Source organism: Pollicipes pollicipes, unplaced genomic scaffold, assembly GCF_011947565.3.
Source record: "Pollicipes pollicipes isolate AB1234 unplaced genomic scaffold, Ppol_2.1 Scaffold_3087;HRSCAF=3621_pilon_pilon_pilon, whole genome shotgun sequence".
In the NCBI taxonomy this organism is placed as follows: domain Eukaryota; kingdom Metazoa; phylum Arthropoda; class Thecostraca; order Pollicipedomorpha; family Pollicipedidae; genus Pollicipes; species Pollicipes pollicipes.
Genome location: NW_023596225.1, coordinates 9,225,175 through 9,237,963, shown reverse-complemented (window position 1 = coordinate 9,237,963; position 12,789 = coordinate 9,225,175). Strand labels below are relative to the sequence as shown.

General features: G+C 56.7%; 1 protein-coding gene and 1 long non-coding RNA gene across 2 annotated transcripts; both read right to left on the bottom strand.

Annotated features, from left to right (window-relative positions):
• Positions 1-3,059: 3,059 nt before the first annotated feature.
• Positions 3,060-5,737, bottom strand: LOC119089336 (protein arginine N-methyltransferase 6). The gene is made up of 4 exons (XM_037212004.1): positions 5,529-5,737; positions 3,881-4,508; positions 3,431-3,811; positions 3,060-3,074 (listed from the first exon to the last, which is right to left on the bottom strand). Exons 1-4 carry the CDS (start codon positions 5,630-5,632, stop codon positions 3,060-3,062), a joined length of 1,128 nt encoding a protein of 375 aa, XP_037067899.1. The 5' UTR covers positions 5,633-5,737.
• A 983-nt stretch (positions 5,738-6,720) lies between these two features.
• On the bottom strand, positions 6,721-8,522 carry LOC119090382 (uncharacterized). The gene is made up of 3 exons (XR_005093218.1): positions 8,426-8,522; positions 7,832-7,959; positions 6,721-7,285 (listed from the first exon to the last, which is right to left on the bottom strand). It is a non-coding gene; the product is annotated as an uncharacterized LOC119090382 (long non-coding RNA).
• Between the last annotated feature and the right edge of the window lie 4,267 nt (positions 8,523-12,789).

Below are 12,789 nucleotides of genomic sequence, written 5' to 3'. Positions count from 1 at the left end.
ATTCGCACCACTTCTTTGAAAAATTTGTATGTGGGAGATGCCCTCAGCCAATGAGCTAAAATATGTTTGTATGGGCCCACTGATTGAAAATAGCCTACGTAAAACCTGCCAGCATGGGCCAGGACTTGTCTGAGGAGATGGCTTCCATCTAACATTTGATGTGCAATTTGCCAGCAGGATTAATTCGCAGGAATGTGCAAAACTCTTAAAGCAGAACATCTTTGTGAACTGGACGAATAATCCTGGTAAAAACCGATATAGTTCTTCATGGCAACGAAAGTTTTTTGCAACGAACGATAGTATTAGCAATCTTAGACCGGCGTGAACGTGCGAAGGCTCCCTGGCCGGCAGTTCTGATCATGGGAGAAGCCGAAACGTTTCGTTTATTTCACCACGAGGATATACGACGACGGGTAAAAGATTGCCTTCAGAGTTTCATACGCGATGTGTCGAAATCACCTGGCTTTCGCTTTCGAAATTTGATTCGGAGTTCTTATAGTGAGTATTGAGCTTCAAGTCAGCGATGAGTTACATTTACAGTTTTCAGTAAATTCAAGTCGATTATTGGTTATCGACGCTGTTTATTGGTTATCGACGCTGTTTATTGGTTATCGACGCTGCTCTGCAACGTTGTTAAACCAGTACCCTCCGGTACAGTAAAGATCGATAGCCCAGCAACAGAACTCTTGAGTGCACGAAGTAAAAAAAGGAGCTGAAGGCCTCTCTTATACTTCTCGTTTTTTATATAGCTTGTTGTGATCACAATTTGCAATATTTTGAATAAGGTTTTGCGCAGCAAAACATTCTGTCATCAATAAGTGAACTGGAACGCTCAGCTGAACCTGCTTCGCGAGAATTAACCGAGTTACATATGTCACAGGCCACAGTCGTGTGTTGGTACTGATGATCTCGAAGGAATCCTGTGTATTTGTAGCAAATCTTGGAACGTCGGTGCTGTATTGTTCTCAGACAGACGGAGGTCACGATCAAAGCAAGGTATTTTTGTTGCTCGGTATGCAGCACCTTCCGCGTGACAGTTGTATGTCAGGTTGTTTTTTTTGGGTAGCAACTTTTCTACCCGTCTGGTCGATGCCGTCGCACGATTTGATCTGAACGAACTTTGGTTCATGTCAGCATGTTGATTTTTTTGCACTTCTGCCGTAGATGCACCGACAAGCGCTGGCTTGTCGGGAAAGTCGTCGGCACGTTTCCTGCATACCGACATGGCCAATGGTTTGTACCTGTGAAGGAGTTAAAATGCGTGTTATAGCACCGCTGGCTGCCCTACATTTACGGCAACGCGCCGCTGAACAGTGATATCAAAGTGAGCAGGTACAAGGCCCTTTAGGAAGATATTGATTTGCCTCAGCATCAAAAGAGCAAAGATGCCTTTAACGGTGCACAAGCAATGCCTTCTTTTCGGAGTAACGGAAGTAGGGCAATTGCTAGAGTCGGCCTCTAACATCCTTTGAACACCCACAGCCGCTGCAATCGTCGCTGTAACGCGGCGCCGAAGCCGTGCGCCCTGGGGCACGATATTGCTAATGGGAACAGCTCATGATGTTAACAGTTCAGCAGAGTCCGGCGCTCCAGCATCGGCCTAAACTATGTCCTTTAGAGGGAAGGGTACGATGAATCGTGAGATCACCTGTGACTTACCCCTTTCTTTGTTACGGGATTGCGTGCTGAGGCGGATTTGTGGCGCTCCGATTGGCGACGGAACAAATATAATTTTCAGATTAAAGATGTGAATTGTCAAATGTAAATCGGGACATCATTAAATGCGAATTAACAACGGCATGTTCTCTGAAAGGAGGCATGCTGGGACCGCCAAGTCTTGAAAAGAAACAGAGGGAAGTCGTTCTAATGCCGGGATCTACGCTTCCGCCTTGTGAACTTTTACATTTGCAATAAGAACATTGTAAGATGCAATACACCTCAGGCGTCGGGGCATCGGGAAACTCATATCACCGACAGATCTCTTACCCGCGTTGTTACGTTCCCTTGAACTTCTCTTCAGGGCAACTCTCGTCTCATTCCGATTCTCCGTCTTGCGTGCGTGCACTGATGGGTATTTACGAACGTGAGGCGTGCATAAGCGCATGTCTGCCCGGCGCGGCACGTCACTGTCGCGCGGCGCAGCGCTGTTGTCCCGCCGCTCAGCGTCGGTGTCTCGCGGCGCAGCGCCGGTGTCTCGCCACACAGCGCTAGTGTCTCGCGGTACGGCGCCGGTGTCTCGCGGCACAGGATCGGTGTCTCGCCACACAGCGCCGGTGTCTCGCGGCACAGTGCCGGTGTCTCGCGGCGCAGTGTCTCAGTCCCACCGTGTCTCGTTGTCTCCCAGTGCAGCGACTTCCAAGTTGATAGGCGGTAGTTCGCCGGCCGGGAGTGGCGTCTCGTGCTCAGATAGTGTTCGGGCTCGAAGGGACGGCCCACGGCGGGTGCGCGTCGCCGCTGCCGGCGGCCGGCACGGCGCCCACCGGCATAGCGCGATTACTGGATGTCCGAGTCTGTGCTGTAGGTGACGCGGCTCGTAGATTGAAATACCTCCGCTCGTTTGCTGTTCATTATCGATTCCCAATACAAAGTTACCCTGTTGCCGGACTTCTTGTGTGGCGGGATTATTCGCTTGTCGTTTCCTCTAGAAGCTGCAGATATCGGCCAGCGGTCGGATGGCGCGATCAGCGATGGCGAACCGATGACCAGGCGGTGGCGTAAAATGCCACCCACCGTTGCAGGGACGTAACGAGTTTGCTCGATTTTGTGGAATAAAATCTTTGATACTCATTTCTGGCATTCGATTCGACATGGAACCAACAGATATTTGGTTTTCGATTCGAGGTATTCATTTCTTTCACAAGTTCCTTCACAAGGCATTTTAAAACGAGCACTGAGCTATCAGTGACCCCCTCGAGAACTGACACTGATGTGTCCAGCGCCCAGTTGAACAACAAGAACAGTTGGCAACTGCTGGCGTCGTGCCTTGAGTGCTGCACTGCTCTAGAATTATCTTTCTTTACTGGGCACTGGGCACGATCATAGCATGACAAATGAGGCGATCACGAGGCACGTCCCTGGAAAAGAACATGCCGCCGTACGCGAGAGTTCCCATAGCGACATCCTGCCGCTCCACACAACACAGCTGACCTCGCCCGCCGCATCCTGCCGCTCCACACAGCACAGCTGACCTCGCCCGCCGCATCCTGCCGCTCCACACAGCACAGCTGACCTCGCCCGCCGGATCCTGCCGCTCCACACAGCACAGCTGACCTCGCCGGCCGTTGCGAGCCCGGCCTTCAGTCGCGCCGCGTGAGCCTCGCCACCACGCCCGCGCAGCCGGGGTGGCGGTGGACGGAGGCCTCACGCATGCGACACACCGGAGACGTGTCCATGACTGCCGGACCATTCGGCTTCGAGCGGCAGCCGTCACTCTGCGCCGTCCAGCACCCAGCGGAGCGCGGTGGGCGCCGCCGCGTCCGCCAGCGTCAGGTCGGCCCTCGAAGTCCCAGTTGCGCGGCTGGCGGCCGTTTTGGCGCAAGCCGAGCTGTCCGGCGGCGCGCCAGTCCTGGTCCACGTCGCGCGCGGCCAGGGGCAGCACCGTCTGCGCCCAGTGCGTCTCGGCGCTGTACGGCGACGTGCTCAGCTCCAGGCCGCCCGGGAAGCGCACGTCAAACCAAAGTACGAGACCGGTCAGTCGCGCCCGGCCGAAACTCACCAGGTCCAGCGGGCCCGAGCGCAGCGCGCGCACCGCCGCCGCCGGCGTGGTGCGCAGGTCGAGCGCGGCCACGGTCGCCGCGTGCGAATGCACTTCCTCCGGCAGGACGGCAGCGACGCGCGCGGCGCGGCCGGCCGCCGCCGCCGCCGGCGCCGCCAGGCTCGCCATGTGCACGCGGTAGCGGTCGTGCACGCCGCGCCAGAAGGCGGCCGGCTCGTCGGCGGGCGCCGTGCAGAGCGCGACCTTGAGCGTGGCACGCTCCGGGAAGAGCGCGCCGTCTGGCCGCAGCCAGCGGTCGCGCGCCAGCAGCACCGAATCCAGCATGGACTCGTACAGTAACGCGTGGCCCATCCACTCGCTGACGATCACATCGACGCGCTCGGGCAGCGCGGCGTCCTCCAGCCGGCAGTGCAGCACCGTCACCCGATCGCCGTAGCCGTTCTCGGTGGCCACCTGGCGGGCAAAGTCGGCGGCGCCGCTGGCCTCGACGGCGTACACGCGGCGCGCGCCCGCCTGGCAGCAGAAAACGCTCAGGATGCCCGTGCCGCAGCCCACATCGAGCACTGTCTTGCCCCGGAAGAGCGGGTAGTTGGTGAGAATCGCGCGCCGGTACGCCTGAGTGCGCGCCTCGTCCTCGATCATGGTGCGGTGGATGTCCAGGTGGCTGTAGGAGGCAAAGTACTCGCGGTCGCCGTCCGAGATGGTCTCCGCCAGCAACTTTGTTCCGTGAGATGCATCATCTGGTGCTGACTTGAGACTGGATGCTTGGACATGCAGGTCTGGAGCTGCACAGCTGATGCAGGTTCATCAGAAAAAGGAGGCACAGGTAAGCTATTTCACTGATCAATACCTCCCCAATCACTACATTATACCCTTAAACATGCAAACAGCCATGTTGTATGCCTGTGATTGAAAATTGTGACTTATCCTGTTCATAAGAAAACTATTGGTTGAAAGACTGCATGCACACCACTTAGCATAATCATACAGAATTAACTACCAACATGATATGATTGACATCTGACAAGATGATACAATGCCATCTGATATGATATCTGATGAACTATGTGTGGTATGCTCACTCACCATGCACTCATCAAAAATAAGCACACCCTGGTCACAAGAGACACTGATGCACCTGCCCAACAGACTAGCATATTGCTAGGATGCAAGGGAAATGTTTGGAATGGCACCACATTGATGACAATGGGGACAGGATAAGAAGGGTACAAAGCTATTCACCCCACAGGTGTGGGTTCCACCACCAAACTCTGAGCCCAAGCCCATCAGTTATCATGTTGCATCACTGCAGGTTAAAATATCCCAATCATTTAAACACAGCTCCTCTAACTCCTCTGACTGAAAAGGTGCTGATGGATCTGCCTATTAGCTAATTATTGCCAAGAACTCAATAGGAAAATGAAAAGCTGCACCTCACAAATTATGTGACATGCATGGACTTAAAAGGTTATATGGTATATCTGGTACACTTAATAAAATGTAAACATGCCTTAATCCACTAATATGAAATATGCTTGTTTACTTGCTGTAAATGCTACAATGTCTTATTTTATGGGTTCCAAACCATGAAAGGCTCTCCATTGTAGGGTTTTAGTCACATTAAGTTATCTAAAACATACATGCATTTAACAGCATGCATCTATAGCCATGTCACACCCATGAACTCATCACAAAACTGTCAGGCTATCCCACACTTCAGGTGCTATTGACATGGATATCAAACAGCTATTGATTTATGACATTTTCCATCATATGCTGATCAATTCATTCCAGATGAGGCCTCCCAGCTTACCATCCTGACACACTTATCTTGTCTCCTAAAACATTTGAGCTTCTTTTAGTTATTTTTGTCTCCAAAGAGCCATCTGCATCTCCTTCTGCAGCTCTTTTAGACATAACTATGCTCAGATGGAAAAACAACTTCAAAACAACAATGCACCCAAGCGAATACAAAATATATTCTAAAACCACTATTATAATGCCTAGGCCATAATACACCAGTTTGCCGACCAATCCCTGAAGATATTAGGTCCTGAATTACCCAAGGAGCATGTAAACGAAGCAAGAGCGCAGTAATTGTATTTCAATCAATTTTTTTATAAAACACCCAGCGATCATGTACGTACACTGCACGCAAAAAAATAAATGCAATTATTTACGACAGGTTTAGGCTCTAGGAAATCCTTTTAAGTTGTATTATCATTAGGTTCCAAAAGGTACCACATGGACCATGCGTGGACAAGCCTACATCCCAACGTTGGAAGGACCCGAATTAATCTGGAGATGCTGCCACCTGCTCGATGTTCCAAGAGTAGCGCTAGGCCGCTCTAGGCATGAATTAGGCCAAATGTCAACAGTCGCATGAAAAGTGACACGCAAGCCCCACCTTTATTCAGTACTTTTGGCGAAGCTCCGCTTATGCGCCCACCGCCATTCCGTTTAGAGGACCGCACCCGCCATTTCCCCCAGCTTACGGGCAACCCCTTTCCGTTGCCACACTTCTGGGGAGAATAGGCCCCGGATCGAAGATACAGATGCAGATCCAAACACATTCTGCTGGACAGTCCATTGAGCAAACCCTATCATTTTGGGTCAATGTATGGATGATTCCTTCAACAATGGTGCGATGACCCGAGATCATGAAGACCATGAACACATGGCACCGTCAATGGTGTCGAACCGTGCACTATACCACCGAAACGAATCTGCGCACTCCACCACGCACGGACGTGCGGGCGTCCATTCTTCCAACGGACTGTAGCCGCAACTGAGATCGTGTCAGGCGTCGTTCCCGTCCGACCACGCGGGATGGCTCACCGCGACGGAGACTCCTCCGCGCACCTCCGCCAGCGGCACAGTTCGTGTCACTAATCGACGACGCCGCTCAACAGCCTACACTCCGTCGCCTCTCGAAGACACACGCGTCCTCCGCAGCCGGCTACGTTCGTCTGACGATTGCAACAGCGTGCCCCAAGTCCCATGTCTAAACATTTCACATAATTGTTTTATTCGTCATCTGTTTCTCAGTGGAATTGACCGCAACCATGCCGTACATTACACAGTGTACCCGAGCAGGACACGCACACAGCTGTACAAACATTACACAGACACCCAGCCGCGCGCGCGCGCGCGCGCCGCGCAGCCCCTGAATAAATAGGTGTCGGGCCGGGAGGGCCGGCCGCCACCTAGTGTCGGGCCGGCCGACAGCAGCCACAGACATCGGAAGTGCCGGACGGGGCGCCGGCCACCAGCGGTGACATCTATCGGGTCCGAGAGGCGGCTCAAGTACCGCGGAGCGACACACAACAATCAGGAACGCCAGCGTAAAGTGAACTAAGACACAGCGTCGAAGACCAGATAAAAGCTAAAAACGCATGCGGCTGGTCGCCCCTGAGAGAGTGGGAGGAGGGTGGTCTGTGGAATGTGAGGCGGCGGCTATCACAAGGTTGGGCAGACGGGTGCCGCGGCCGCCGCTAGGTGTCCGACATGAACGAGTTCTGCGACTTCAGCTCGTCCAGCTCGTGAATCTGCTGCCGCAGGAAGAGAATTCTGCAACAGAGACGGCGATGTCGTCAGTGGCCGATCACACCCCCGGACCTTGACGATGAACACCGGCCAATCGCATCCAACAATAGCGATGAAACCATCTCTGCCGCTTGACCACAGACATGGGACTGCAGGACATGAAGCACTGCCAGTCGACGGCGGTTCTCCTGTCAGCTGTTGTAACACGCACCTCACTCACCACAAATCCTTGTGCCAAGCACACAACACAGGACAAGCACACAACTCCTCAGGAGGAACATACCATCAAAACGTTTGCATCTTATCACATTGGGATGGGTAGCCCAAACATTGCCGACTACCGAAATTCCATCCATTTCCCCTGAATGACTTCACACTTCGATGGGTTATTCTCAACATATGGCGTTGGCTCAGGGTCCGTGTCCACCCCCGCCATCTAATCCACACATCCATCCCCGCCGCGTGATCCCGCTGTGGACGCAAAACCCGCTCGCTCCGCCTGTGTGCCGGGCTGGCGGCGCCCCGGCCAGCGGCGCGCGGCACCGCCACTGGCGCCCCTCTCCCTCCCACCTTTGTTCCTGTAGCGTAGCCTGGATCTCGGCGAGCCGCACCAGCGAGCGGGCCATCTTCAGGTCAGTGGCCGCCTTGGTCATCAGCAGGCTCGCCACGTGGCACGCCTCCTCGTTGGTCCGGTTGGCCTGCCCACGATGACGGGGCGTCAGCCGCAGCACAAGACGCCGGCGCCGCGCGGCGGTCGGCGGAGGAGACTGACGCCGGTGGCGGCGGGGGGGCGAGCGGCACGGGCAGCGGCTGGGGCTGGCCGTTCCAAGCCGCACAGCTGGTCCATTTCGGACAATGTAATGCGACGAACCGGACGGGACGTCACATACGGCTCCGTGCGGCCGTCACTGCTGCACAACTGTCCAAACAGCACAACGGGGGCCACGGGCTAGCGACACACGCAGATCTACCTCCACTAACGCGACGACGGCTGCAACCCCCGGTTTTCCCACGCGTACACGCACGTGCGCACACAAACAGGCACGCACACACCGCACACACACACACCCATACACGCAGCAGCGTCCGCCACCAGCGCGCCCGGGTACCGGGAGCGCGGCGGGTCGGCAGACGGACCGGCCGCGCCTCGCCCGCGGCGCTCACCTGTTTCTCCATCACGGTGGCCGGCCACTGGACGACGTGCTGGATCAGGTGCTCGCTGTAGTACTGGGCGTGCGACGGGCGTCAGCTGCGGCATGGTCGGCCGCAGCGCCGCCAGGCTCGTCTGCTGCAGGCTGCTGATGCTGCTGCACGGGCTCACCACTGCTGAAACACGCCACACGTCTCCGCTCACGCACGGCCCGCCGACCAATACTCCCGAGCGAGCGTCAGAACACCGCCCAGCGCAGCTGAAGCACGGCCGACAGCTCGCCGGTGCCGCAACACGATGAGTGACACTCCACTGCAGACATGCAGCGCGACAAAGCTGAAATACCGCATATAACCCACCATTGCGCAAACACAACAAAACACTGCTGACACGCAATCCAACGTCTGCACTGCGGAATTACAGAATAAAACTGCCGAAACGCGCAGCAGCTCATCAATGCCGAAACACAGCGGAACAATGCTGAGCTCACAAATGATGAGCCACGGCAAAAACACGGCTGAAACATGATCTTTGGTTCGTCACTGCTGAATCGCACTGTGCCGTTGCTGAAGCACGGAACACTTGACCACTGGTGAAACGAACAACGGAACACACGGTCACACTTTCAGCAGTTTTGATCACGCTAACAACGTACAACTCTACTGGAGCGTCACAGGATCCACCACCGCTCGGCGCACCACTCCCGAAGAAAACAGCAATCCCAGGGTGCAAGTTCACTCCCCAGACCCCTAACAGACTTAAACGGGTTGATGCTGGTGGTAAGAATGGCATAATTCATGCTCTGTGAAGGTGTGGCACAAGGCTGGCCTCTATACCCAAAGCAACCAGCCTTTCCCTCCCCATTATCCTGAGTTCATGCGCAGCGACTGGGTGATACTGCCCAGGCTCCTTCTACTCCTCTTCATTACGTTAAGCATCCACCCCACTATGGTAATACAAGACCTTAACTTCAAGACAGGTTGGGGCCCCGCGTTCCCCCAACACTCCTCGCTTGGCCTCTCGGCAGTCGCCCTCCCCAACACCCCTCCGAGTCGTCCCCCTCCCTGCCGGCCTACTCACGGTCGGTGCGTCGGTCGGGGCGTGTCGACCGGCTCGGAGAGGGTGGGCGTGGGCGGGCCGCGAATCGTCGTCGGGCGGCGGCGCGCCGTCGGCGGCCGGCTGCAGCAGGCGTGGCAGCGCCGCCGCCAGACTGACGGCCGTCAGGCCGGCAAGCCGTGGCGCCGCCGCCTCCGCCAGGCCGCCGGCGGACTCCTCCGTCGGCGTGCCTGTCGCCAGACGAGATCTCCATGTCCTGCTGCGGGCCCGCGAGACACGGCCGAGGTCAGACAGCGGTGGCGAACGGGCGGCGGCGGCGGCGGCGGCCGAGGCGGGGCGGGGGGTGGGGTGGAGGCTGGCCGAACGGCCGAAAGAGAGCGGCCCACGACGGGATTGCGGACAGCAGAGCGGTAATACGTCAGAGGGGAGTGGGGGCGGGGGGGGGGGGAGGGTATGACCCGTCAGCAACGGTGGTCAGAGGCGACGGTACGGTAGCAAGACCACCAGGGGCGTACGGCCAGCAAACGTCCTACCGGAGCGTCAGATGCTGGTCTCTCGGGGAGGAACAGGTCCTGGGAGGCCAAGAGCCGGAGCTCACGCACTCACACGACGAACCGTCGTGTTCGGACTGCATGGGAGCAAGGCGCGCGCGTGCGCGCGCACACACACACACACACACACACACACGCATACACACACGCAGCAACGGCGGCCGGCAGCGGACGGCGCGGGACCAGGAGGCCACACACGCACGGGCAGGCGGGGAAGCGGCAGCGGCGGGGACGGAGGGCGCGGAGCAGGAGCAGGCACGGGCAGGACTCACGGGTCGGTTGGCGCGCCGGCGCCGGTACCAGCGCCCCCGGCGGCACCGCGGCGGCCGCCGCTGCCTCTGGAACTGGGCCACACAGACGGTCAGCGCCGCCACGCGCGCGCGCTGCCCACCAACAGAGCGCTCGCACACTCACACCCGGCCCGGCGCAGGCATACCGAGTTCCGTCAGGAGGTGATTGATTCGATCCGATGACTGTAACATCGCTCAATCTCAGTATTTTGCAGGTGAGGTCTTACCGTGCATTACATTTTTTTTTTGGGGGGTGGCCGTCTAACTTGTCACGCTTCGCCCCACCCAACACGACTTAAGCATTTGCAAGGTTGTGGGAATAATTGCCGGTACCCAACGGCCAAATTCTTCGAGGGGTGATTCCAGTGTACAACTGGGCGATGGCGTACGGACGAAGCGTTAACAGCGTAGGACAACTGGCAACGCCTGGCCGAGGTGTACCACACGATTTTGCACCCCATGCTAAACAGCTGAGAAAAACTGAGACTGATGTGCTCATGATAATGCTATTCTCAACATGACCAATGCAGGATAATGCCTGATCCATGTTCGTGTTGCCAATTATCAATCATCTGTACTGCTGTTACTGTACTGTACTGTAAGTACTGCTCAACTGGACATTTATGTTTAGTTGCGCACTCAGATGTTTGTTTAGTTTAATATGCCCATTGAATTTGCATGCTGTTACGAGTCAACGTCCCCTTATAGCTACCGCTTATGGTGCGCTATGTGGCTAAAAAGACGGTGCTTCACGACCGGAAGACAACACACTGGTACCCGCCCCGCCCGATGGAAATATCCGCGGGGAGTCCATGACATGGAGTCAGCAGAGATGCGTCGTGTTCGGAGGCCACGGATTCATCACAGAATTTTCACAGCCGGTTGCTCATGAGTGGCTGCAGCCCCGGTGCAGCGCGTCAGTCTTCTCCTCTGCAATACTACTTGCACCTGATGTGCAATAAATAAACTAGCGACATCCGTGGTGCAACGCGTCGATCAATCTCCTTTGCATACCATTCGCACCAAGGTTCTCAACAAACTAGCGACATCCGTGAAGCATCACATCAGTCTTCTCTCTCTGCAATACCATTCGCACCAGGTCCACAACAACTGCGACATCCGTGAAGCAGCACATCAGTCTATCTCCTTTGCAATAACATTCGCACCAGGTCCACAACAACTAGCGACATCCGCAAGTCGCATCCACCATGTTTATCTGCTCTATCATTCCAAAGCTGGCGTCCAAAACGCGGGAAATTCTAGCAGCGTAAGCTCAGCTTTAAACCCTTTAAGAAGCATTGCACAACATTTTTCAGTACTTAAATCACTATGATAAGCAAGCAAACACCAGAACGCACGTCACACAAAAACAACGACACAGTAAATAAGCGATCACGAACCACCAATCCGCCTACCGGGGCGCATCACCGGCATCCCAGCAGCACCTGCCATACGCCGCCCCGCCCCTGACCCGGGACATCACCGGCAATCCCAGCAACACCTGCATACGCCGCCCCGCCCCTGACGCGGACAGCCAGCGCGGGGCCACGTCCTGCGGGCGGCGCCGGGTACTCACCTGTGCCTGACCGTTGGTGCGCGGCTCGTCTGAGCGGCGGCAGCACGCGCTCGCGGTGCTCGGCGCGATCCCGGTGCGGCAGCGGCTCAACGCTCGCCCACCCGAGTCGCGCCGGGCGCCGCCACCGCCGCCGCCCACGCGCTCGTAGCCACCGCGCACGGCCGCTGGCGACAGGGGGCGGCAAGTTACGGGCGGGTGGAGGGGGCGCGGCAGCCAGCCGCTTCACAGGCCAGCACAACGATGCCACTGAAGAGGCACAGGGGCGCCAGGAGGGGGGGGGGGGGGAGTTGGCTGAGCATCGCAGCACCGACTACGGGACGGAAGAAACTGCCACGGAGACGGACAGTAACAACTGAGAGGAGGGGGGGGGGGGGGGGCCTGACAAGAACGATTCATGCAGGGATAAGCAGCTTGAACGGACTCCACCAGTACGTTGGCGAAGTAATGGGCACAAAACTCGCTGTGATGTGAACTAATGAACCATTGCTATCACCCCCACGTTACATCATTATGCCACCAATGCGGTCACGGACGACCACGTGAGCCAATTACGGTCATCAACGAAGTGCCACACACAACTGAGGGCCAATAAACAGCACCGAATGCTGCACACGCTTCATTAATCAGCGACATAACGCCAACTGAGCAGCCGGCCACTTGGGCTGACCTACCCTGAGCTGTCCCGTCGTTGGCCGTCCGGTGGCCGCCTACTGACCTGGCTTGGCGTCGGGCGGTGCGGCAGAGGCGGCGCTGGAGGCGGCCGCTGCGAGCCGGCCTCGCCGTCCCGGTAGTCGCGCCGCTCGCGTCCAACCACTCGCGCGGCTTGTCCCACTGCGACACCTCCGTCGTCGAGTTGTAATAGTACTTCTTGCCGGACGACGAGACGTGCTCAGTCCAGGGCCCCA

Coding starts and splice junctions, on each gene's coding strand:
- LOC119089336 (XM_037212004.1), bottom strand. CDS start 5,632: ATGTCTAAAAGAGCTGCAGAAGGAGATGCAGATGGCTCTTTGGAGACA. Junction 4,509..5,528: donor AAGATAAGTGTGTCAGGATG/GTAAGCTGGGAG, acceptor AACCTGCATCAG/CTGTGCAGCTCCAGACCTGC. Junction 3,812..3,880: donor ACCGCTACCGCGTGCACATG/GCGAGCCTGGCG, acceptor GTCCTGCCGGAG/GAAGTGCATTCGCACGCGGC.